Genomic DNA, 26,745 nt, shown 5'->3' with positions numbered 1-26,745 from the left:
GCTGAGAGAGAGGGACTGTCCCAAGGTCACCCAGCCGGCTTTCATGCCTAAAGTGGGACTAGAACTCACCGTCTCCTGCTTTCTAGCCTGGAGCCTTCACCACTAGACCAGACTGGCTCTCTAAACACAAAGGAAGTTTAAACAGAAAGCTGGGGTATTAAATTCCATAAATAAGTAAAAGGCTGCCCCCCCCACCCCCATGTGTACTTCATTGGATTACATGCCTGTTATTGGAATGTGACATTTATATAAAGCAACAACAATACTTATAGTAATCTATTAATTTATATGTTGCCTGACTAGGCAGTTTACAGATTGTTAAAAACATTAAAGAACAAAACAAAAGCGATCTAAGATGGCAGAGATGGCAAACCCAGGTGGGAACAAAGAAGAAGAAGAAAAGGGTGCCTCAGTCACACTCACTAACGGCCTTACATGTTTTTCCTTTTCTCTTTTTCCTTTTCCTTTTGTAATAGTGAAATAGATGGAACGTTTTCTTCTGCTGGCTGCCTAAATGGAAGCTTTTTAGCTGTCAGGTCAGTGGATAATAAATACATAGTTGAATGAAATCCTTAACATTTGTTTATTTAAAATATAAAAAATAAGTACAAAGCGAGATTTTTCTTCTTTCTGTAGCAATGACGATCACTACAGAACGAGTGCCAGATTCTCAGGGGTGGATATGAATGCTGCCAGACTTTTATTTCACAAACTTATTCAGCCGGAACATGCACATATATCTCAGCAGGTTGGCCTTAAAAATCTTTTTAAGTTCATTTTTGATTCCACTGTGACATAAGTGCTACTCTGTGTTAAGATCTACGCTACATTCTTTTTGTTGTGCATGGGGAAATTTAAATTGCAAATGTAATACATTTTAATTTAATATTTATTTCCTAAATTGTCAAAATGTGTGATGAAAACAGATTTTTATTAGTACAGTGGAACCTCGGTTTACGAACTTAATTCGTTCTGTGACTCTGGTCGCACCCCGAATTGGTCGCAACCCAAAGGAAATTTCCTCATAAGGTTCAATGTAATTACTGTTAATCCGTTCTGGTGTGAAGGACAGGGAGGTGGCTATTGCTTGGAGGGAGAGTCCCCCTCCCTACGACCACGTGTCAGGGGCGGAAAATGGCCGCGGACCACGTGTCAGGGGTGGAAAATGGCCACAGACCATGTGTCAGGGGCGGAAAAATGGCCGCGGACCACGTGTCAGGGGTGGAAAAATGGCCGTGGACCACGTGTCAGGGGCGGAAAATGGCTGCGGACCACGTGTCGGGCAGAAAAATGGCTGCGGACCGTGTCACGGGAGGGAAAATGGCGTATCCTGTTCGTACCCCGAGGCGGAGTTCACAAACCGAGGTAAATTTTTGCGGCTGGAGCTGGTCAAAACCCGAAAAGTTCGTTAACAGAGGTGTTCGTAACCCGAGGTACCACGGTATTTAGAATTTCATTAAGGTGGGTTGCACAGAAACATTGAACAATAAATAATGTAGTAGAAATCTGTTTATACTTTTGATTCAAGCTTGTGTAACAAACTATGGTCTCCGGCCAAAATAACTCCATAAAAGTAGTTTGAATTTGGCTAATGAATCTCAGTTTCCTTTAACTGGTTTAATCTTAGTCTGTTACTGGGCTGCCTGGATATACTGATACGAGGAGGAATGTTAGACAGTGAAATAATTCATGTAATTAAGAAATCGTTGTTAGTGTTTTCACAGATCTTTTTGTTTCATCTTATTTCCCACCCCCACCCTCATCCTTTCCATTCTGGCTGTTTATCCCTGCAACAACCTTGTGAAGGCCTACACGCACATACGTAGACAGAGGCATACATTCCTGTATTCCCTTTCAGGATCAGCAGTGTTAGGCAAAGTGCAAAAAAGGAGTAAGAAATCATGAACCAAAGAAAGTAAGACATGACATTAAAAAAAACCCAAAAACTATTACTAGTTTACATCAACAGCATTAACTGCTGACATACCCGATTCTCACTTTCCTGTAACAGAATGAGCAGAAGCAGACTCATAGCCATTTTACTTCTTTTGACAAGCACGCCTTCCTCATAGCATGCCACATGGTAACTGCTACATTTTATCGGCATTTGCACATTTTAAAATTTCTCCACCCGTTTCCACATTTTTGGAAACATTCTACCAAGCTATACAAATTCATCTACTTACCATGTTTTTACTGATGTATAATTTAAAATTGTTCACTCCATTTTTCTCTGTCAAACACAACTTCCTTGGTTTTTTATGCATTAATTTTCAGATCCATGCTGCTCATTGCATCGTATAGTCTATCATTCATTGTAAATCATTCAGATTCTCAGCTAAGTGCACGGCATCATCTGCCTAAAAAGCATAGCTTCTTCATGTCCCCAACCAACACACCTCTAACATCCCCACAAGCATTTCTTACATATATTTGTCCATAAATATACAGCCGAAGGGATGTTGCGCATCTTATAACTCCCTCTCAGTCTTGAGGGCTCACTGAAAAAGCTCTGTGCCAAAACCCAAGCTCCCTCCCACAGCTGGCAATGCCTGGGATTGCAACTTCCTGCTGGCTTCCCACTGACTTGATTGTGGGAAGCCGGCAGGAAGTTGCCTTGCCTAACAACCGGGGCGTTCACTTAACGACGGCAACCAGGACAGCATAGCGACAGAAGTTCCAGTCCCAATTGTGGTTGTTAGGTGAGGACTACCCTGTATATTAAGCAAGTCACTCAGCCTCTCCATAAGCAAAGGGCATACATAGTTTAATGTTTCTCCATCATGTTTTTGGTCAGTTCAGACTTTCACAGGATACAGAAGGAAAGAGTTGAGTAAATTATTAGTCTTACTTGTATCTGTGCCACATGCAGCATTCACTGATAATGGTTTAGATCAGTGTTTTGCAAACTTGGCCACTTTAAGATGTGTGGACTTCAACTGCCAGAATTCCCTACCAGTATAGATTGTTCTGGTCAGTTTGGACAAATTTTGCCAGCATGCTAGAAGTGTTAGTTTTTCATCTATGCAAGGTGGGTTCTCTTATCTATGTAATCTAGAGACTGCCTGTGCTGTTGCCTGCATTCCTCCAACTTGTATGATTTTTTGCATTTATATTAAGAATTTTTACATAGAATGAAAGACTAATCAAAAGAAAAAAATAAGGAAAGAGAAAGGAATGAAAAAGAAAAAAAAGCTAAAGTTTAGAAATACACGAATGACTTCTGACCTTCTTTTCACATTCATTGTGTACCATTGACTACAGGCATTTTGGTTCATATCTAAAGAAGCATATGTGTTAAAAGCAAGCAACAAATTTCCTTTTAGTAAACTAAAGTAGTTCCAAAGTTGGAATTACACTGTTTGACCAAAGATTAGAAGTTTCCTGAGCCATCTCCCATTTCCCTTTTTTCCATTTCTTTTGCAGCAATCTCCCTTATTCTTTTCAGCCTAATAAGGTCTCAAATAAAGGTTAAGATTATTCTTAGATTTCTTTAAAAAGAAATCACTATAGAATGGCCTGTGGCTTCAAAAGACTGGAGGAATGGTTTGACAGAGGGACCCTTTAGAATTCTGTTTCTTTGTGCTGAGCACTGTAGGGGATTTCAGAAGTGAGCGAGTTGTATTCTCTGTCCCATTTTGAAGCCTTATTTCCTATTAATGCCTGCAAGGTCCATGGGGATAACAGTAAGGAATTTGGAAAGCAGGTGGGTGGATGGACAACAAACGAATACAAGGTGAAGCAAACTACAATTTTCTTCAACAAAATATGGTTAAAACAAATTTGGTATTAATAATATATTCAAATGTAGCAAATAAATATATTTTTAGTAGCAGGGGTGTCCACAGGATGTGGTCAAAAAAGTCAAGAGGGTGGCCACAACAGGGCAGCATATAAAACCAGGCAGAGTTTGACTGTACCAGCAAGGCTGCCATTTTGCTTTTTTTGACCGTAACCTGAGGAGACCCCTGTTTAGTAGCGTTCGTTATACTCTGGAACAGAAATAAATGGCCATCGTTCTACCAGCTTTATTTAAAAATACTTAACTTTGCTTTTAAAAATAAGTTTTATGTTCAGCTGTGTTTTTAATTGCAAGAGGTGTGGTATGCCCTTCTTTGTATGATCCTTATTGATTTATTCCCCTAGAGCATGCTTTTAATTTAAAACTAGATTCCGTCTTGCACAACATCCCCAGGTGGCAGCCAGCTTGGAGAAGAATCTTATTCCTAAACTGACCAGCTCCTTGCCTGATGTGGAAGCCCTAAGGCTGTTTCTAACACTGCCAGAATGCCCCTTAATGAACGAGGCAAACAATTACATGACTTTGGCTATTCCATTTGCAACTGCTATTGTGAACCTAGAAAAAGCTCCGTTGAAAGTACTCGGTAAGGTTGGTTTTGTTTAACGTCAATTATGAATGCATAGATGTTAATCTGCGGCAAAGAATGAGTACGTTGCAAAACGCAAGTAGGTGTGTATGTTCCTTCTGGTTTTTTTGTTTGTTTGTTTTTTCTTACATTACTGAAGAGAAGTATTATTGTAAGCTTACCTTCACATGTATTATATATATAAATGGCAAAGTTGTTGTTATTGGTTGTAAAACTATATGTAAAATAAAACTTACTTTTGGATTTCCCATATGAAGAGCTAGACCATATTGTTGCTGATGAAGGATACAAGTTAAGAACTAGATAGATTCAGCACAATGCACATTGATGCATTCTATCTATCAGTGACAGTTTATACCCCCTCAACCACTATGGTATCCTTCTTGTCCATTAGAGGACTTTAAGCACTCTTTTACATTGGCACTAGTTTGTTTGGTTGAGCACTCTCAAGAGTTTATGCAGGGGGATTTTGCAAGTTCCCTTAGTTATTAGCTGTGGTGTTCCTCAGGATCAGTTTTATCCCATTTATTTTTAAGACGGTGCTGACAATGTCTGTTTAATCAACTGGGCTAAGATAGTCCTGAACATATGTTTAGACATAATGATTGATGGCATGTAGGCTAACAACTTACTAGATAAGATAGAGTTGTAGGAATCTAATCAAGCTAATCTGGCAGTGGCAACTTGTGAGACTGTGTTTTGACCAAAGGATCAAGGTCACATTTTGAGGGTGCTTCCAAGGTTTATTGTTGCTTTTGGAGGATCAGGTCTCTTCTGCCACCAATACTGCCTTTGACTAGCCCCTGGTGCACAGCAATTCATGAGTTAATTATATTCTTCATATGATAATCAGTTTTGTTTATAGAGTGTCCCTTCTCATAAAGGAGATCAGAGGGTATTAAAAATATCATCAAACTACAAATCAAAACAACAGTGCAGCATCAATTCAGAGAACATTTTGGTCCAGATGTGTTTTTGATTGTTGTCTAAAACTGAATAGTGTGGACCAAGTGTACTTTTCTTCTAGAAAGAATTCCACAAGTGGGGTATCATGATATTTTACCTGTTATTTTAGGGATTCTAAATGTTATTTCTGCTCATTGTTTTTAAAGATGGATTTTCTCCTGATTTGATTTGTTTAGTGTGTTTGCTTGCTTGATATTTTAGTATATTTTACTTCCTATGTCACCTTAGAAGTTTTTTTATGATCTGGAAGCAACTAAAGAGTTTTTTAATTAAAACATATAATATAGTAAATGATGTTCTGTTTGATGTAGGGTTAAACAGTAGATGAAGTGAAGTTATGGAGAATGCTAGACAAAAACAAATCCAGTAAGTTGCAGAATGTTTCAGTCTGGTAGTGTAACTGCCATCTTTTTTGTCTGTAGAAAACTGGTGGTCTGTATTGGAACCTCCGTTGTTCCTCAAAATAGTGGAACTTTACAAAGATGTTGTGGTCCATCTTCTGAAATTGTACAAGTTGGGTATCCCTGCTTCAGAGCAAAGAATCTTTGCAAGCTGTCTACATGCTTCCCTCAAAGTTTTGGAAATATTACATAGGGTATGTCTTGGAAATCTGTATTCTTATTTGTAAATTGAGATTGATTCAATTTATATCTGTCTTGTCTTCACTGTAGCTGGTACTAATATTAATTTACAGATCTAAGTTCTTTTACAGTGCCTTCTTATTTTGTAGACAGTTGGAATTGGTTTGGCAACTGTGTAGTTGTCACTGGAGGGAACATTTTCTTATCTTCTAATGGAGAGAAATGCTTTGATTTAATAAAACATCCGAATTGGAAATCTAAGCAAATGAGCTAATAGCAATTTTACAAGTTCAGTAGAAATTAATATTTAAGCCAGTTAATTTTTCAAGAAAACTATTTTGCTACAGTATGTCAAGCCAAAGCTGAAGTGGTGAGGCTACAGTTTTGAACACGCTTGCAGACATTCAACTTTGATACCAATTCAATTTATGTAAATAGCTACTAAGTTAATTCCACTTTTTAAAGCCACTGCATTATATTGGCAAGTATCAAGATATATTTGGGGTACATTTTGATCAAAATGCATATTTATGTCTTAACTATTATGTCTTAATTTCTTCAACATAACTTCTATAATACACACACACACACACACAACACAGTACAACACACAAGTACTACTAGAAAAATTCAAACAGAATTTTATCACAATTGCATTCTGTAACCAGTTTCTGTGATTTAACAAGGATCTTTGTATCCCATAATTACAACACAAATTTAAAAACCCTTATTGTATCTATTAAGAAGAATCCATCTTTTTTTTCATTTCCTTTTTAATACTGTTGTTTCAATACATCTCCAAAATTCTATTAAGAATGAATGGCAGAAGTTTTCAGTTATTGAGATAGATATAAGGAAGTGGTTCAAAATACTGTACAACAATCATTATTATGCTCTGTTTCTAGTCATAATAAAGTTCTAAACTTTATTGTGATATTTTGGTATATCTGCATATAGAAAATTAAAAACACGATTAGATTCTTGTTCTCACCAGCTGCTCAATCGTTTTATGAGTCAGAGGTGGTCTAACGTTGTTATGGCATGGAAAAGGGACATTGTTCATATATGAAAATGGGTATTTTGTAGCTTATCTATTATTTATAAAGATAGACAACATTTCATCTGGAAACATACATTTCAGTTTGTTAGAAATGAAATGAGAAATAGTTTTCGTGACAGGTTCCCTTGCGGTTTTTTAAACTTAGGTGAACGAAAGAGGTGGGCAGATAATACAGTATGATAAATTCTACATACATGAAATACAGGATTTGATTGATATAAGAAATGACTACTTCAACTGGATGCAGCAGCAGGCATATGGAATGGTAAATGTCTTAATTTTTGCTCCCACTGTATTTTTAAAATATGCTGCATGACAATGGATTGTTGCAATTCTTGGTTTCTGTCACTTCCAACTGTTAGTGAGTGCACTGCATGATTTTGCTCATACAAAATTATGCATTGGTGAGAAATGTGTGTCTTTGGGTTATTTGAGCTCCTGCATTGGAGAAGATAATAGCCAGTTAAATAAATTAAATTTTTTTTTAATTCTGGCTTAAAAAAGGTAAAGATGTGCTCGAGTCAAGCTGTAATTAGGAAATCAGCAGCAGCAGCACAAAAAGAGGTTGCATTCTTCTAGGATGTTTTGCTTATGAATCTCTGCTCTCCTGGGATTCCATGAAGGCCTCCCATTTAATTACTAGCCAAATACTGATTTTGTTGACACTGACCTTTCTGAACTAGGGGAAAGGAGCGCTCTTCTTCTGAATTCCAGAAGAGAGTCTCCTGCAAGTAGGAAAATTGTAAAGAACATCCCCCTTTCTACCTGGGATGGGGAAGCCGAAAACGCCATGTAGCTTTTTAAGAGAGCGGCTGCCATAAACCTGTTCCTCGTGTCAGACTAATAAAACAAATTTTGTTGAGGCACTTCCTTATCTTCTCCACATTTTATATCAAACTTTGTTTTCTGTATAAAGAAAATCCATCTTGGATTTTCCAAGAAAAGTTTCCATTAGAAACTTGACAGACATGCATACTGTATTTAAAAAAATCATGTAAGGTACAAATAGAATATGAAAGTACTTTTCATACTACTTATAATCTGGAAAAAAGTGATATATTTGTGTTGGAAATGTGATAGATTTCCTGGATTGTGAGTGTCTCTTGCTCAGAAATGTTTATCTCAAGTTTCTGGTGTGTTTCTTGTTTGTGCTGTCAAGCACTAATTGAGATAATACCCAAGGTCAGAACATGGTCTCTTAGCTTATACTGAAAGTTGTACTAAATCTGAGCTTTAAAGCTAAATATTTTGAAACTGCAAAACTTTGCATCACTAAATGACTTTAATCAAAACGCTAAGACCTTTTCAAGAAACTTTTCTGCCCTCAGATCTCTTCATGATTTACTCAGATAAGTTGCATTGGTAGGGTATCCTTATTTGACTTCACGTTGTTGTAGTGAGGTATGACATCTGTTGTTTCTCCACTTCTCCGGTTCAGCAACAACAGGCTCTGAAATCACGGCTGCCATCCCACTATGTACGGATTGTATTTTTAGATCAGAAATCTCTCTTTCCCTGTTCCTGTATCTCAAGTCTGAAATATTTTTGAAATTGCTTTGGAGAATAGCTGAAAAGCAATTTAGGATACATAGGGTAGAAATATTGATGGAGAAACCTGTTTCTGCTGTTAATAACTCAAGGAATGGAAAGCTGTGTTCATTTTTTCCCATTAAGAGTAATTTGGTATTACTTTACCGAAGCCTTTAAGGATGATTGGACAAAATATTGGGAATAAATGTACTAAGTGGCTGATATCTTAAAGCTGGAGAGCCCTATCTTTCAGCAGCAAACTGACTCATTTGTTAACCTTGTTAGTACTTGCCTTTCTGTTTCTGCCTCATCCTTTCATGTAACAATTTTGTGCGTGCTCAGCAAAGTTCAGAAGTGAAGACGCTAGAGTTTTATTATTAAGAGCCTGCAGTAGCCAAGAACCATAAATGGGGCATAAGAAACCCAAGAAAGGTCAAAGGACACTCCAGCATGGCACTGGCATTCAGTGCACAGAACTTGTCTAGAGGCAATGATAGCCTTGGGAGGTGGTATTGTTCTGTTCTAGCGCTGTTCTGGGGGGCCTGACATGGAGGTGATAGGCCTATCTTAGTTTTGCCTCTTTGGCTCAGCACTGTAAGAAGGTGGAAATGTACATGCTAACCGTGCCTTTTCCTCTTAATTACTGCTGCCTTTTGTGCATTGTTATGAGTAGGATATCAGCCATGGATTAAATGAGGTAAGCAATTATTTGATTTCCAGTTTAGAAACCAGACACAACAAAGTTAATTTCTTGGGTTTGCTCGTAGACCTCGAGATTACCCTGATAATATGTCACTTGAAAAATATTGCCAGATCTGGATGAGCTGAGCTACCAAAGAAAAAATGGCATATAGATTATTTATTTATTTATCGATTTTGTCACCGTCCATCTCGTTAAATGACTCTGGGTGGTTTACAGAACAATTAAAATTACAAAATTACAGTAATAAATAAAAATTAAAAATATAATTATATATTATTTAATATATAATTTATTAATTATATCGTTAAAATTAATATATAATTAATAAAGATTCCACAGCTGCATCTGTTGACTCATATGTTTAAACTTGGCTTCTTGTTATAATCAATTAAACAATGTTTTTTTCCATTTTTTTCCTCTTATTTCCTGCAGTAATTCTTTTCTTTTTTCTTTTTAGCTGTCAGATGGACCAGTTACAATTTGCACCTATCCCTTTGTATTTGATGCGCAGGCAAAGACAACACTCTTGCAAACAGATGCAGTCCTGCAGATGCAGGTAAATTAGTAGGGCTTTACTATTTTTAAAATAATGTACAAAGCAAGTATTGTTGTTCCTTGATTAATTTAACTAAAAAGTGTGTACTTTGCCTTTTCAGAATAAGTAGCTTCTCCTGCATCTTCCATTATTTGAAAGATGCTTTATAGTCCCATTTCTTCTAAAAGAGGAACCACAGGCACTGATTTTGGCTGAGGATCACACTTGGCCTTGAGTGGCTTGCTGTGTGCATCACATCGCAGAGTGGGAAGAGATGTTGGTATGGTCAGAACGAAAGCTAAATGTTATTTAATTCAATTGATATGTGTAAATGGATACCAATCACACTTTTCCCTTTCTGTGATAAGCAACATGATACAAAGTCTAGAAAAGAAGTAAGAAATTATAAGCCAAAGAAATTAAGGCAAGAGGTAAGGGAAAAAGAAAAATACTGATAAATTCAGTTTATACTGACACTATTCACTATATCTTTCCATCCTTGCAAATCATCTTTGTTTCTTCCACATCTGTAAACTGCTTTTACATTGCCTTTTTCTATACAGTAAACTTCTCACCACTCTTTTTGAGGATCTCAAAACTGCAGTCATGATGTTTTGGGTCTTCTCCTTCTTCTCAACCCATACATTCCTCTTTCATATATTTGTTTGTAGTTCAGGCCTAAAGAATTCTCTCTATATGACCAAACCACTTTTGTACTCAGTCCACATTAATTCATCACCCATTCATTCTTGATCCCATCTCTTTTTGTTCCTTAAGAAATCAATTTCTGCTGCATCCCACTTACTTTTGTTTCTCCCAACAATTCCAATTTTATTTCATATAACAAAGCTATTTTTACTGCTTTTGACAATCATTCCTTCCTTACAGCAGACCATTACATTTTTACCAGCATTTAAATATTCTAGTTTGCTATTTATATGTAACTTTCAGTTGTTTAGTTTGTTATTCCTATCCAACACAACTGTCTTGATCTTTGATACATTAATTTTTGGTTTCATATCACTAATTGCAATGTGCAATCTCATATTCTTTTAATCATTGAGATTCTTAGCCACCCACATAAAACATCTACATAAAAAATATAGTTTGTTCATATCCCCAGCAACACTCCTAATATCACTATAAGCATTTCTTGTATTTTTCTCTATAAATATATTAAGCAACCAAAGGGACATTATTCAAACTTACTTTATACCTGCTCATCACAGGTAGACCATGTTTAGCGACTGCCTTGTTTAGTGACTGTTTGCAGTTACGATGGTGATGAAAAAGTAGCTTTCCGACCAATCTTCATATTTACAGTCTCCGCAGGTCTGTAAAGCAAAGAAAAGCTGAAGTAGGATCGTAAGCACAGTCATGATTTCACTTAGTGACTGCTTCACTTAACAACTGAGTTGCTGGTCCCAATTATGGTCACTAAAAGAGGACTACCTGTATTATACCATTTGCTAAGCATTCTTTTCACATATATGCCTGCTTTGGTGGCATCACATACTGCTCCTACTTCATTTAGCAACAAACAATCCATATTGGTGCAGAACTTTTATAATACAAGCTTATTCACTTTATTATATGCTTTGTCTAACGGAACAAATATTCAGTATCTTTCTTTGTCACATTCATATATTGATTAATCTATGAGTTGCTGTACAGCAAAAATCTGGTCTTTATATCCTCTGTGTAGCATAAAGCCCTACTGTACTTCCCATGTTTTGCTCATTGTCACCTCTTGTACTTTACAATTAGAAGACTGCTAGATACATTCCGGGCAGGTTTAATAAACTGATCTCCTTGTAGTTCTAACATTCACTTTTATTAATTTCTATTATTTATTAAACAAATGTATATGGACTCCTGTCTGCCAGAAGAAATTCTTGCTACCTTTCCCTTTGTAAAGGGGAAAAAATAGTGGCATTTTTCAGTTCTCAGGCAGAGATGTAATCTTCATACATGTTTAACATATCACATACCAACTTCATGAGCAAAATACATCCTTTTTTTTTTTACATTTCTCCAGTTACACCATCTGTACTTGCAGCCTTGCCATTTTGCAGCTGTTAGCCCCAGGAAATCGTCTCCTGTGGAAGGCTAAAAGTACTGTTATTGAGATTGGCTACAATGAGAGAATCTTACAAGTCTGACACTGCTGGACCTCCTCCTCATTGTTATAGTTCAGTGGATTAGGGAGGTGTCCGTTTGAGCTACTTCTGAATGTTATCTCATCCTGGACTTAAAAAATGCTTCTCCAAAAATGCCTCTTCTGTCTAGGCAATAGATCCTGCATACTTCCCTCAAGATCATCTCCTTACTCTCTATAACAACATTGTTGTAGAGTTGATTCAAGCTGGAATGAAAACACTTTGCTAAGCTCACAAGAAATCCAAAAATGTGTGTTAAGTAACATTTATTGAAGGAAGTTAGGAAGCCATATTCAAAATATTCCCAACAACTGTAGTGATTCAGCAATAAACCATACTTACATATATTATAAAGGATGTTCAAATCCTCTGTCCCCTGTTTTTAGTACTGTCAGATTTGCTCTTGTTTTTTACTGACTCTGTGGAACTGACACTTAAAGAATTTATGACTGACTTTTCATCATATTTTAATTGGGCATTATCTTTCATGGTGTCTGTTTTGATTCCACTGTGACATAGACTTGTCATTTCCACATGAGTCTCTAAAATCTCTAAAATACTTCAGACTTACCCTCATCTAGTTTCTTACCAAACAAGCTCATCCTGCTGACATACATTTTTATTTTTATCAAAATAGCTTTTCATTTTCCAACTCAACAGTTCATTCCACTTTCTGACTCCATTGTGTTCCAAGCACCTTCCCCATTTTATCTCCTTATGTCTGTCTCCCATTCATTCTGTTGGGAGATTAATTTATCTTCTAATACAATTTCATAGAGGGCTTTTTAATCTTTCCACAATCATTCTGCTTTCATTCTATTTTTTTTCACTTCTTCCATGAATACTTTTTTGAAGTTCCACTCTTGATGCTACCAAGTAATAGTATGTCTCACATTCAGAATCTCTCACCACTTTTGAATCAGTTGAATCATTTACTAATGCTCTCAGTCATAAAGTCAAACCATGCTTCTTGATTTATTTCTTGTCCATGTGTATGCATGAATAGATTGATCTTAAGCTACATATTTGAAACATTCCCACCCATCTGTTCATTGACAGGATATTTTTCCTCATGGATTGTCTTCATTCAGAATGTTTATTTTTTATTTATTAAGTCAATTTATATTGCCACCCATCTTGTGAATGTGACTCTGGGTGGCTAACCACATGTTAAAACAATAAAAAGCAAGATTAACAAATGCTAAAAAGCTACTGTGTTCACTGGGGGTAACCCGGATAAAACAAATGGCAAAGTCCTCTCAACAGGCGGTCTCATTTCCTGACCCCAGGCCCCTGGAGCACAACCAGTGCAGCTCACGGAGCAGGAGTATAACATGGGTGTACTGAGGTGTTCCCTTTACTGCCTGCATCATTGCATTTTGTACCAGCTGCAGCTTCCAGTTGGTCTTTAAGGGCAGCCCCATGTGGAGTATGTTGCAGTAATCCATTCAGGAGGTGACTAAGGCATGAGTGACTGTAAGCAGTGCTTCCAGGTCCAGGAAGGGGTGCAGTTGTGCAAAAGCTCTCCTGGCCACGATTGGCACACACTCTTTGAATAGGAGCCATGAGTCCTCAAGTTGTGTACCAGTTCCAATCCTTGCATAGAAAAACCCTGGACCCAGGGCATCCTAAAACTCATAGGCATTCAGTTTGCCAGGGTTGAGCTGATGCCTGTTCTTCCCCATTCAGATCCCCACAGCCTCCAGAGGGGACCTCCAGAGCATCACTTGGTCAGCCTGGGGTGGAAATGTAAAGCTAGGTATCAATGCTTCATGTTGATGTTAAATAGAAATGGGGAGAACGTTAAGCCCTAAGGGACACCACAGAGAAGGGACTGTGGCTAGAACTCTCCCTTCCCCCTCCCCCCCCCCCGTCAGCACCAACTGGAACCAGCCCTCACCATTCACTGGAGAGGAACATGCAGCTGTCCACTAGCATATAGATTCCTACTTTTTTATGCACCTGTAGCAGCTTAAATGGCACCAGTTCATACTTTCTGATATACCTTTTTAAACCTTTCGTTCACAACTAGACCCATTCATTTACATTCTACATGTATTTATCAGGTGAATTCCATAAGAGCAGACCACCTTCATTCAGATCTGTTACATTCTTCCCCTTTCTCTTAGTTTCATTTTGCTGGTTTCTCTTTGTTTCACAAATACATAGCTATTTTTTATTCATTTCTTCATTTTTAATTTAGTTTCATTCATTCTTTCATTAATTAATTAATGCTCTTCATCATCTTACATTTTCTTACATTCCAATCATAATCTTCCATATGTTGTAGTTGCCAACAGATAGGCTCATAATACTGAGCTCCATTGCCAATCATGGCTTGAATCACTTGAGTCTTTCATGTATTTTTTTTTTTTAGTAAGATAAAGTGTAGACTAGTGTACCAGCCATAAGGACAGTCACTGGTTTTACCCAGTTTTAGATAGCATTCTCAAGCTATTCTATGCAATCAGGATCTCCAACAACAAAGTATTTTGCAAGCCAATATTATTGCCTTCGTGCTACCAACTTGGAGATATGTACAGTATACTGAGACACACTCAGGATATACAGTTGCAAGAAAAAATATGTGAACCTTTTGGAATTTCATGGTATTCTGCATTAATTTGTCATAAAATGTGATCTGACCGTCATCTAAGTCAAAAGTATTGACAAATATAATGTGCCTAAAATAATAACACAAAAACAATTCTGATCCTTCATGTCTTTATTGAACACACTCATTCAACATTCAAAATGCTAATGGAAAAAGTAAGTGAACCCTTGGAATCAATAATTGGTTGAACCCCCCTTGGCAGAATAACCTCAACCAGGTGCTTCCTGTAGCTGTGGATCAGACCTGCACATCGTTCAGGAGGGATTTTAGCCCATTCTTCCTGGCAGAACTGCTTTAGCTCTGTCATATTCTTTGGACATCTCATGTGTATGGCTCTCTTCAAGTCATTCCATAGCATCTCTGTTGGGTTGAGGTCTGGGCTCTGACTTGGCCACTCCAAAAGGCGGATTTTGTTTTTCTGAAGCCATTCTGTTGTGAACTTGCTCCGGTGTTTTGGGTCGTTGTCCTGTTGCATCACCCAACTTCTACAGAGTTTCAGCTGACGTACAGACATTCTCACATTATCCTGAAGATTTGATTTGATACACTTGGAAATTCATCTTCCCCTCAATGACTGCAAGCTGGCCAGGCCCTGATGCAGCAAAGCAGGCCCAAATCATGATGTTTCCTCCACCATACTTTATGGTTGGGATGATGTTTTCATGATGATATGCAGTGCCCTTTTTACACCAGATGTAGTGCTGCGTGTTCTTTCCAAATAGTTCAATCTTTGTTTCATCAGTCCACAAAACATTTTGCCAATACCGCTGTGGAGTGTCAATGTGCTCTTTCGCAAACTTCAGGCATGCAGCAATGTTCTTTGTAGTAAGCAGTGGCTTCCTTCGTGGTGTCCTGACATAGACACCCTGCTTGTTCAATGTTTTACGTATTGTAGACTCATGAACACAGATGTTAGCCAGTTCCAATGATGCCTTCAAATCTTTGGCTGTCACTCAGGGTTGTTTCTTTACCTCATTGATGAGTCTTCATTGTGCTCTTGGGGTCATTTTGCCTGGGCGCCCACTTCTTGGTAGAGTAGCCACAGTCCCAAAGTGTCTCCATTTGTAGATTGTTTGCCTAACTGTAGACTGGTGAATTTCTAAGGTCTTTGAAATCACTGTGTAACCCTTTCCAGCTATATGTAAATCAACAATTCTTGATCATAGATCCTCTGAAAGCTCTTTTTGGCGAGGCATGGCTCACATAAGTGTATTCTTCTTGTGCAGAGCAAACTCAAAAAGTTTGAGTGGTTTTTATCAGTCAATGTGGCTCTAGTCCACACCTCCAAACTCAATTTCTTAACAAGACTCCAGGTATGTTAACACCTGACTCCAGTTAGATTTTTTGAGGTCAACTCAAGGGTTCACATACTTTTTCCACTAGCACTATGAGGTTTTTATGATTGTTCTCAATAAAGACCTGAAGGATCAGAATTGTTTTTGTGTTATTATTTTAGGCACATTATATTTGTCAATACTCTTGACTTGGATGACAGTCAGGTCACATTTTATGACAAATTAATGCAGAACACCATGAAATTCCAAAAGGTTCACATACTTTTTCTTGCAACTGTAGTTCAATTTAAATTTATTCAACATAGGTTAATGAAGTGCAGCTAGTATGGTTTTTCTCCAAATGTTAATAATTTGTTCCTTTAGTCACACTGAAAATTACAGTTTGATGAAAAAATTGGGTGTCACATTGATGGAGACTTGAGGTGGTCCTTCAGCTTCTGGCTGTGCCCTCAGATGTCCTGTGTAGCTGTCACTGCAATTGACAATTACTGAAAGACCCCTGAAACATCATTATTATTATTGAGCATTGATGAGGTCAAAGCAAGCTTTAGGCAGCAAGAAATTGTTTAATTGGACTATTCATTGGTTGGAAACACTATGCTTGTTCATTTGGGGGGGAGCAGATTGAGAAAAACTTTCCTCTAAGTGGCCGATGCTGGAAATCACTATGTTAGTATAATTTTACTAGCTTATTATGAATTTTCATAAACGTTAACTCTGTTTTCATCCCATGCTCACTACTATTACTGTTACTCCTAAGGCTTTTACTTGGTTTTTCCCAGATGGCTGTTGATGAGGCTCACAGACAGAATTTCTCATCTATTTTTCTCCCGGTATTTGAATCTGTCAATCCATGTCTGATCTTAATTGTGCGCAGAGAAAATATTGTGGGGGATGCTGTAGAAGTCCTAAGGAAAACAAAAAATCTAGATTACAAGAAGCCTCTCAAGGTATGGCATTTTGGAATATTTTAATTTTGTGATAGACATCAGCTTACAGTCATGTTTCTCCCTCCTCTGCTCTTTCCCTTCTAAAGCTTCATCTTGGAAGTGCCTAGAAGGTGGGATGCCAAAATTTTGAGCAGAAAAATACCTGGCTGATAAAGGATTCAATATTCCCCGCCATTCAAAATAATAATAATAATAATAATAATAATAATAATCATTATCATTATCATTATCATTATCATTATCATTATCATTATCATTATCATTATCATTATCATTATCATTATTACATTCGATTTATTGTCCGCCCATCTCCCCCCAATGGGGAACTCTGGGCGGCTCACAAAGTACATATCATACAATTATACAATTAATTACGCTGTGTGACCGGCAGGGATCGCTAGGGGGTCATCTGGGCTTTTCCTCCTCCGTAGATCTTCCTCGCCGCTCGCCGCTCATGCCGGCTGCATTCGGAGTTCGGCCAGCACCGGTATTTTGCTCCCCTGCGCAGCACCGCCGGTTCCTCCCATCTAAACGGGAGTACCCATTTATCTACTCGCAGATGGAATAACTTTCGAATTGCTGGGTGAGCAAGGAGCTAGGACAAGGGACAGGAGCTCACCCTGTCCCACGGAGCTGGGCTCGAACCGCTGGAGAGCCAATAATTTCTGACCGGCAACTCCCGTGTCATTATTTTTTAAAGAAAAACTTAACAAAATAGAACTGGAGCTTCATTAACATATTTAAAAATAGAAAATTACGATCAATCTGAGATCCATGATAAATTTGTTTGTTTTTTTGATATTCTGCTATCCATGCAACAAATCTGTACTTGGATGTAATAATTATAATGAAGTACGCTAACTTCATTGCCAATGTTAGGTTATTTTCGTAGGTGAAGAAGCTGTTGATGCAGGAGGAGTCCGCAAAGAATTTTTCTTGCTTATTATGAGAGAGCTGTTAGATCCCAAATATGGAATGTTTAGGTATAATGAGGACTCAAGACTGATCTGGTTCTCAGATAAGGTATGTAATCTGTAGGATTGGGGTTTTTTTGCTAGTGTGATGACAGTGAATGGATTTTGGTTTGCCTTGCAAACTGACCCTAGGTGCACATCCAACTCTTCTCTTGTGAACCGTGATGGGATTTCTGCATCTGGCTCTGTGCTTCAGCTTGGATGTGTTACCTCTGTCCACATTTCTCGATCCTCTTAGACAGGTGCATGCAGCTGTCTCTGGTTATGTGCTTTTTGGATGACGTCTGGTATTAGTCACTTGTTGAGGAGAAGAACACTGCAGTGGGGGGGGGGCAGGGTCTATGTTTTGTGACCACTACATTGAACTGAGAAATGGGACTTATAAGCTGCAATTTGTTTTATTTTAGGAAAACATATGTGCTGCTTTTCCATTTGCAAATTAAAATTAAACATACAGTTCATAGCATTACATGAAAAACAATAGCGTAAGCAACATAACCACAACATATAACAGTTATATGTTGTGTTTTTTATATATATATGTTTTATATATATAACATTATATATATATAATGTTATATATATAAAACATTTCTAACAGTTGTGGAACAAATAGACTTAAAAAAAGAAAAGAATCAAAATTGGCACCAGATGAGCTTCTAGAAAGATAATTCTGCGATGGAGGGGCCATGTGAAAAGGCTCTTTCCCTGATCTGTCTGCTTCAGAAAATGTCTAGAGCTGAAGAAGGGTCTCAGAGAATTATATTGTTACTTCAGCCAGATTGAGTGGGAAAAGGCATATAAACTTTTGTCCTAAGCAGCGTTACAGATTAAAAGATAAGAACCAGTATCTTAATTTGTGCTTAAACGTGGACAAAGGTTACTGCAGTTATGTTTAAACTAGTTATATCCTTGCATTTCCTTCCTCCAATTTTTTTTTCGTACAGCAACAATCCTCTGCAGTACTTTGAGCTGAAAGAATAACTGGCTCCTAGTCACCCAATGAGTTTCTGTGGTTGAGGATGGACTTGTATCTGAGCCTTCCCAGTTCTAACCCACTACACCAATGGGCTGTATGTGGCCCTTGGAAGCCATTTACGTAGTCTGCACAGGTCTCCCTGGTCCCAGGTAGGCTACAAGGGACCATCGCCTAGAAACAGGGACTGAAAATCATTGTGTTCCTGAGCAAGAACAGTGTGATACTGAGCAGTGTGTAGGTATATATGCGAATGCACTCATCATCTATGTACAAATGTGTAGGTGTGACCCCTAAAATCTGAACAGCAATTTCAGGGCCCAAGTGGTTCCTCAGCTCTACTACAGTAACAGAAGCAGGATGTTACTGGACATGGGAACGGCGGCCAAGGTATTTAAGCCTAGAAGAGGTTGCAGAGGTACATCAGCATAACTGATGAATGGTAGACAGAATTGTTTCGACCTCTAAGGATGCCGGGTACAACAGGAACCTTAAACTGCTTGTTTGATCCTTCAGGAAGAAGGGAAGCCCATTCATTCTTTGAAGTCAGCTTCTGAACTAGGGAGCAAGTATCACAGCACATCTCCATCCTCTTCTCTGGTCCCTACTAGCAGGGCGCATCTTGTGCCAGGCAACAAACGCATCTTTCTGTTGACTCTTACCCAAGTAGTGGCCAGCCTCCCCTTAATTCTTATCATATGGGAGGATTGTCAGAGTAGATATGCCCTTTTCTCTGTAAGCCGCAGGGAAACTAGCTGATTAGAAGAATCTTTAATAATGTAGATTCCAGTCTGTAACAGGTGGATGAGTTAACTTTCAGTGTTTCGGCTTTCAAAAAGGTTCAAATTTTGCTTGAGGTTTGACATTTATTGAACGTACACCTAAAGCTTAGGTAATATGCATGTCTGCATAGAACAATGTAGCTTAACATTATTTTGCTTTGCTTTCTCTTGTTGAGTTACTTTTTGTTTGTTTTTCTGTTTGCATTTGCAGACCTTTGAAGACAGTGACTTGTTTCATCTGATTGGTGTTGTTTGCGGACTAGCAATATATAATTTTACTATTGTAGAACTTCACTTTCCGTTGGCTTTATATAAGAAGCTTCTGAACAGGAAACCTTCCTTGGAAGACCTCAAAGAGTTAATGCCTGATGTTGGCAGGTGAACACAATTGCAGTTGAAATTATAATATAGAAAGTAAATTATCTGTACTCTGGCTTTTTCATTAATGCGAAGAATTAAGTTACTATAATGTTAATCAGAAGATGGTATATAAATGTTTCTTACTCTGCACTGCTTAGAGTATTAATTTTTACTAAAGAGATATATCTATATATTTGTGGTTTAATCAATTTTGGTTTAATGTGCTTGATTAAAAACACAAATCTGATGATAAGAACCATTTTGCGTTTATTGTTCTCAGAAGTCAGTGCTATCTGTTTCTGTTTTGAGATCAATTAAATTAAATTAAATTAAAAACCCATTAGCCCAGCCTTTTTTCTGGCTTCATGTTTTTTCTGAAATCTGAGTAGACCCTCAGAAGAAAAGAAGGCCGCTTGCAGGAGAAAGAGCAAACGCTTTCTCCTCTGTTGTCAAGACAGACTTTGTAAGACAAAATAAGGTGCTGGGTTAACATACAAAATTGTATGTCTGCCATTTTCACGGCTTTTTAGTAATTCCAAATTTATTTATTTTATTTATTTATTAATCAAATTTATATGGCCACCCATTGTACTGTAAAAATTACAGTACAACTCAATCAAAATTAAAACATTTGAAAAATGAATACTTTTATTTATGCATATTTAAAAACACATATCTTTTAAAACTTTGGAAAGAAGACCATCCAAATAAAAATAGGCAATGTAACGTATGGTTTGTCTGTAAAGTATTGCTGTCAAGGTGAATTGTTGCCGTGATTGAGGAGAACTATGCTGCACGCTGGAGTGCTAGGAAACATGCCAGCACGTGCCCTAAAGTAGTGCCTGGAATTAGAATAGATAGTGACCTTGTAGTACTGTTGAATGAAATATTTACCTACTAGCGTGATTCCAAGTCTAGTCGTCAAAACAGCATGCACTTGTGGGGAACTATCAAAATGTACTGAAAGAGAAAATATCTCGGGGGGAAAGCCTGAAAGCATTGGGGGGGGGGACCAGAAAAGGCACTGTTAGAGCTGAAAATGCTCAAGGAATAGCGAATGCTGGCTAACTGAACTGAGAGTGCTCCATTTTGCACTGTAATATTTTTTTGCAGTACCTCCTTGTTCTCAGTTTTTGTAGAAGGATAGCAAAACCTTTCAAGATTGCAGGTTCTAAATAAATTATGTTGTTGCTGAAATGAAAGATTAGAATATTTGATTTTCCAGGAGTATGCAACAGTTGCTAGACTATCCAGAAGATGATGTGGAAGATACCTTCTGCCTCAACTTTACAGTAAGCATTATCTGTTGGCACGTGTGCCAGTTCATTTGAAAGTGGGATGAAGATTAATCTGCAGATGTTCCTGTCTTGAGTGAAGATTTTATATGATACACCTTGCAAAACAATTGCAGCAAACAGTAAAATACCTTGTTCTCTCCTGAACAGATCACAGTTGAAAACTTCGGTGCCACAGAAGTTAAAGAGCTAATTCCAAATGGTGCTGATATCCCTGTTGTCAAACAGAATAGGTAAGTTTTAATAACGCATTTCATCTTTTCACTTATAATTCAAAATTAACTAAGAGGACTCAAGTCATCAACAGACCAGTTGTTCAGGCAGCCTTTTCTGGTTTCATAAACTGTGGCCTGTGAAGCTGGGAAAGAGCACAAGGCCCAAGTTTTCCTTCTCCTCAGCTTTAGTGCTCCATCTCTGATGCACCTGAAACCATTAAAGAAACTAGGGCTATATTTAGTTAGCCTACATTAAACCAAACATGACAGAGTTTGGGCTAAAGGTATGTCATCAATGAAGGTCCAGAGCCAGGAGGACAAACAGCCATTTTGTAACTATGTCTTTCCATGATTTACAGTTGTGTGAAAAAGAAAGTACACCCTCTTTGAGTTCTATGGTTTTATGTATCAGGACATAATAAAAATCATCTGGTCCTTAGCAGTTCTCAAAAGTAGGTAAATACAACCTCAGATGAACAATGCATGACATATTACACCATGTCATCATTTATTTTACAAAAAGAAAGCCAAAATGGAGAAGCCATGTGTGAAAAACTAAGTACACCCTTACTGCTTCCATAGGTATGAAGAGGCTAAGTAGCAGCCAGGTGCTGCTAATCAAATGCCCTTGATCACCAGCCAGTGTGACTCCCTCTATAAAAGCTGAAGTTTTAGGAGTTTGCTGGTCTTGAGCATTGAGGTGTGTGTTAACACAATGCCAAAGAGTAAAGACATCAACAATGATCTTAGAGAAGCAGTTGCTGCTGCCAATCAATCTGAAAAGGGTTATAAGGCCATTTCCAAACAATTTAAAGTCTGTCATTCTACAGTGAGGAAGATTATTCACAAGTGGAAAACATTCAAGACAGTTGCCAATCTTTCCAGGAGTGGACATCCCAGCAAATTCACCCCAGGGTCACACTGTGCAATGCTCAGAGAAATTGCAAAAAATCCAAGACTTACATCTCAGACTCTACAGGCCTCAGTTAACTTGTTAAATGTTAAAGTTCATGACAATTAGAAAAAGACTGAACAAGTATGGTTTGTTTGGAAGTGTTGTCAGGAGAAAGCCTCTTCTCTCTAAAAAGAACATGGCAGCATGGTTTAGGTTTGCAAAGTTGCATCTGAACAAATCACAAGACTTCTGCAACACTGTCCTTTGGACAGATGAGACCAAAGTGGAGATATTTGACCATAATGCAGAGTGCACGTTTGGCAAAAACCAAACACAGCATATCAGCACAAACATCTCATACCAACCGTCAAGCACAGTCGTGGAGGGGTGATGATTTGGGCTTGTTTTGCAGCCACAGGACCTGGCACCTTGCAGTCATTGAGTCAACCATGAACTCCTCTGTATACCAAAGTATTCTAGGGCCAAATGTGAGGCCATCTGTCTGACAGCTAAAGCTTGGCCGACATTGGGTCACACAACAGGACAATGATCGCCCACCAGCAAATCTACAACAGAATGGCTGAAAAAGAAAAGAATCAAGGTGTTGCAATGCCCCAGTCAAAGTCCAGACTTCAACCCAATTGAAATGCTGTGGCGGGGCCTCAAGAGAGCTGTGCATAAATAAATGCCCGCAAACCTCAATGAACTGAAGCAATGTTGTAAAGAAGAGTAGGCCAAAATTCCTCCACAACGATGTGAGAGACTGATAAAATCATACAGAAAACGATGACTTCGAGTTATTGCTGCTAAAGGTGGTTCTACAAACTATTGAATCATAAGGCATACTTAGTTTTTCACACATGGCTTCTCCATTTTAGCTTTCTTTTTGTAGAATAAATGGTGACATGGTGTAATATGTCATGTGTTGTTGTTCATCTGAGGTTGTATTTACCTACTTTTGAGAACTGCTAAGGACCAGATGATTTTTATTATGTCCTGATACGTAAAACCATAGAACTCAAAGAGGGTGTACTTTCTTTTTCACACAACTGTAGCTGAATTAAGCCATTGCCTGACTGAGTAGTTGCAATATTCTGTTGAAGGAAAAAGAAATGTTCATAGTGCCATCTGCATGATTATTTCACTCTGTTAATCATGGGTTATAAGGAAAGAATAATTACCATTGCTAAATGGGTTGCAGATTGAGTATTTCTAAAGGGCTTTCCTTTTAATCTGATTTTTAGGCAAGAGTTTGTGGATGCCTATGTGGACTACGTCTTCAATAAATCTGTAGCTTCTCTCTATGATGCATTCCATGAAGGTTTTCACAAAGTGTGTGGCGGTAAAGTTCTTCAGCTGTTTGAGCCGAATGAACTGCAAGCAATGGTGATTGGGAACACAAACTATGATTGGAAAGAACTAGAAAAGGTATGTGGCTCTACCAGAAATTAGCTGCTCTTCACAAATTAAGCCTTTTGTTTATAAAGGTTATTTTCCAACATTTCTTGTCCTCCTTTATGCTCTTTGTAACAGAGAATGTTTGTTATCAAAAAAATGAATTAATATATTTAATACCTGTAAACTCACTGTAGGCGTTGAGCCTTGATTCCTCTTTCAGTTTAATAATAATTTGGTTGGTGGTAGATCTTAATAGTCAGTTAGAAAATCAAAAATTATGTATGTTGCAGTCCTTTGTGTGTTGGCTCAGAAGTCCCATGATAGTGTTGCTTAAATTGGTACAGGATCATGGCTATAGTTTTTAACTATACTATTTAAACATACATATTGCACAGTTCCTAACAGTGTCCTAGCCTGCACTTAAATGTCTGTCTGATAGTCAGTACAGCCAACCATTTGCAGGGGAGAAGAAGGGAAGAGTCCAAGAGAGAACATCCCTTGATAGTGTGGTTTTGATTTTTTCCTTAGAATACTCAATATAAAGGAGAATATTGGGCAGATCACCCAACAATTAAATTGTTTTGGGAAGTTTTTCATGAGTTACCACTGGAAAAGAAGAAACAGTTTTTGTGTAAGTATCAAAATCTTCATAAAATGAATACATCTTTACCATTGTTAGCTGGGGTCCATTTTGCACATAATGCTAAACCAGTCCTTCCTCTCCTCATTTCCAGTGTAAGCAAGAGCAACCCAGAGGTATTCAGTTCCACTATTAAACACTCCAGAAGCCTAGGCACTCTGCTTACATTGTTTTTTAACTGTTTTTAATTGGTTTTAATGTTTGAATTATGTTGATTGTTTAGTTTTTGTTTTAATTGTGTACGGCCCAGAGTCACATGCAAATAAGATGGGCGGCCACATAAATTCAATGAACGAATGAATGGAGTTCATTTCTGTGAATGAAAACCATTTCTTCCCTTGGAATGGGGAAGAGACTTTCTTCTTCTTTCAGCAGTCCCTGGCACAAGATATGCAGAAGGAGAAAAAAGCAGTGGGTAATCTTCTTGTATAACTGGATGTCTAGTTAGGTAGTGTTGGGGTTCATCTTACGTTTTATTCCAAGAAGCCTGGATCAGTGATCATAGTTTGTTACAAACCATAGTTCAAGCTAACCAGAATTCCACCAATCTTGGAGATAAGTGAGGGTAGAAAGGGTTTTTCTCTCACCTCTTTACACTAGAGGAGAAGGGAACATACCAGCCTGAAGCTTACTGCAGTATTGTGCTGGTGGTATATATGGGTCCGCTTTACATTTGAATCTGAGTCAGTGTCTCCTTTAAAATGTAGAATGTATTATGGGAAGCATAAATAAAAATATTTTAAAACTAAGAAGGGAAAAAATACATGGTGAGGATTTCAAACAAATACTCTTCTGGAAGATTCTAGACTATTAACATTTTCTAGGAATCCTTAGTATTCTTTCATTTTATTAAACAGTTTTATTTTGTTAAACATTCCTTTTAATTGGCAAACAATGCAACATTCTTTCTTTTTTACTCTGAAGAAAAGTCAAAATATTTTCCCTCCTGAACTGAAGGATTATTTCTTTAGCTTATTTTAGGTCTAAACCTGAATTTTGAATATGTGGCGTATAGGTGTTGGGGTAGCAAGCATCATGCTAGTAAAAAGCTTCCATGGTTAGTCTGATAGGGTTTACTACTTGAACACTAAATAGCTTGTCTGCTCATTTCCTGATTAATATAGATTTCACAAAAATAAATCTGTGTTTAGCCAAAAGTCTTTAATACAGGAGTACTTAAAAAAAAATCTTTTACATTGTAGTGCTGTATATCATGTAGTTGTACTCTGTGATAAACTTTGATATCTGGACTTAGATTATTCCATTTTTTTCTTTGTAGTATTTTTGACGGGGAGTGATCGTATTCCTATACTTGGGATGAAGAGCCTTAGTCTAATTATCCAACCAACCGGAGGTGGAGATGGATATCTTCCAGTATCTCACACATGCTTTAATCTCCTTGATCTTCCAAAATATACCAATAAGGAAACACTCAGATCGAAGCTGATCCAAGCAATCGATCACTACGAAGGCTTCAATTTAGTATAACATGTAAATACCTAGCGCCATGCAGTCATTTAATTGGGAACATTAAGCCAATGCTTCTATCTGCTTTGCAGTGTCAATGAGAGATACCCAAGTTGTGATGATTATAAGAGGCTGTTCATAAACATGTTCAGTGATCTGATTCTTTCATGGCAGCCAAAAATCCTTATATTAATGAATTGTCTTGATGCAAACTCTGGAATTGCATTTTGCCATCTTAACAATAAAAATGCAACTTTGGAATAAAAGCTAAAGTTTCACTAACTAAATTTTAGTATTTCACATATTGCAAAAATGACTTGCTGTGTGTGTGAAAGATGTGCTTTTCTTTTCCAATCACTGCAACAGTCAAATATTGATTTTTCATTTTGTTAAAAGTTTTTTAAAAAAACAATAAAATATGCTCCAACAGCAGTAGAGTATCTATTGCTTTATGGAATTGGGGCTGCTTTGTTAAAACAAACTTAAAATAAATAGAGAGAGAAAGCAAGCATATCTTTGTCCACATGTTGCTTGCTGAAGTTTGTTTGGGGGTGGGTTTGGTGAAAAGACAGTGATTTGCCATGATACTAAGGAAAGTTTATATAGCAACTGTTTCATCTTGAAACTAGTTCAGTTTCTTTTTAAATGAAAGCTGTCAAGAGGATGTCAATGCTATTTTGACAATTCCTTCACATGACCATGGAGTTGTCATTTGTTGACTAAAATTATGAAGGATCCCTTTATTAAATTTTGAGATTTGACCCATGGTAACCCAAATAATACAGGAATGTTTGGCACATCAGTCCAGAATTATCAGCAGATTCTACTTTTTTCTGTTGAACAGAGCTAAGATTTCATCTTTCTTAATTCTCAAATATTGGACTAGTTTTAACATTCTGGTTAAATTGTTTTTTTTTTTTCCAGTTTTTTAAAGACCCCGTTTGGTCATTGGAAAAACATAA

General features: G+C 37.5%; 1 protein-coding gene across 6 annotated transcripts in view; it reads left to right on the top strand.

Annotated features, from left to right (window-relative positions):
* Positions 1-26,576, top strand: part of HERC4 (HECT and RLD domain containing E3 ubiquitin protein ligase 4) — a 51,225-nt gene extending 24,649 nt beyond the window's left edge. For all 6 annotated transcript variants that reach the window (XM_088144307.1, XM_088144305.1, XM_088144306.1 and 3 more), the window contains 14 exons: positions 477-536; positions 637-748; positions 4,196-4,385; positions 5,777-5,949; positions 7,141-7,260; positions 9,686-9,784; positions 16,614-16,781; positions 17,661-17,804; positions 19,725-19,891; positions 21,099-21,165; positions 21,319-21,401; positions 23,523-23,706; positions 24,205-24,307; positions 25,596-26,576. In XM_088144307.1, coding sequence (XP_088000433.1) covers positions 477-536; positions 637-748; positions 4,196-4,385; positions 5,777-5,949; positions 7,141-7,260; positions 9,686-9,784; positions 16,614-16,781; positions 17,661-17,804; positions 19,725-19,891; positions 21,099-21,165; positions 21,319-21,401; positions 23,523-23,706; positions 24,205-24,307; positions 25,596-25,804 — 1,879 coding nt within the window. In that variant the 3' untranslated portion in view covers positions 25,805-26,576. The remainder of the gene's footprint in view (positions 1-476; positions 537-636; positions 749-4,195; positions 4,386-5,776; positions 5,950-7,140; positions 7,261-9,685; positions 9,785-16,613; positions 16,782-17,660; positions 17,805-19,724; positions 19,892-21,098; positions 21,166-21,318; positions 21,402-23,522; positions 23,707-24,204; positions 24,308-25,595) is intronic.
* The last annotated feature ends 169 nt before the right edge of the window (positions 26,577-26,745 follow it).

Source organism: Python bivittatus, unplaced genomic scaffold (genome assembly GCF_059951505.1).
Source record: "Python bivittatus isolate LINGU-HERP-01145 unplaced genomic scaffold, Pbiv_v1 ctg000400_np1212, whole genome shotgun sequence".
NCBI classification, from domain to species: Eukaryota; Metazoa; Chordata; class Lepidosauria; order Squamata; family Pythonidae; genus Python; species Python bivittatus.
This window is presented reverse-complemented; position numbering and strand designations above follow the sequence as displayed.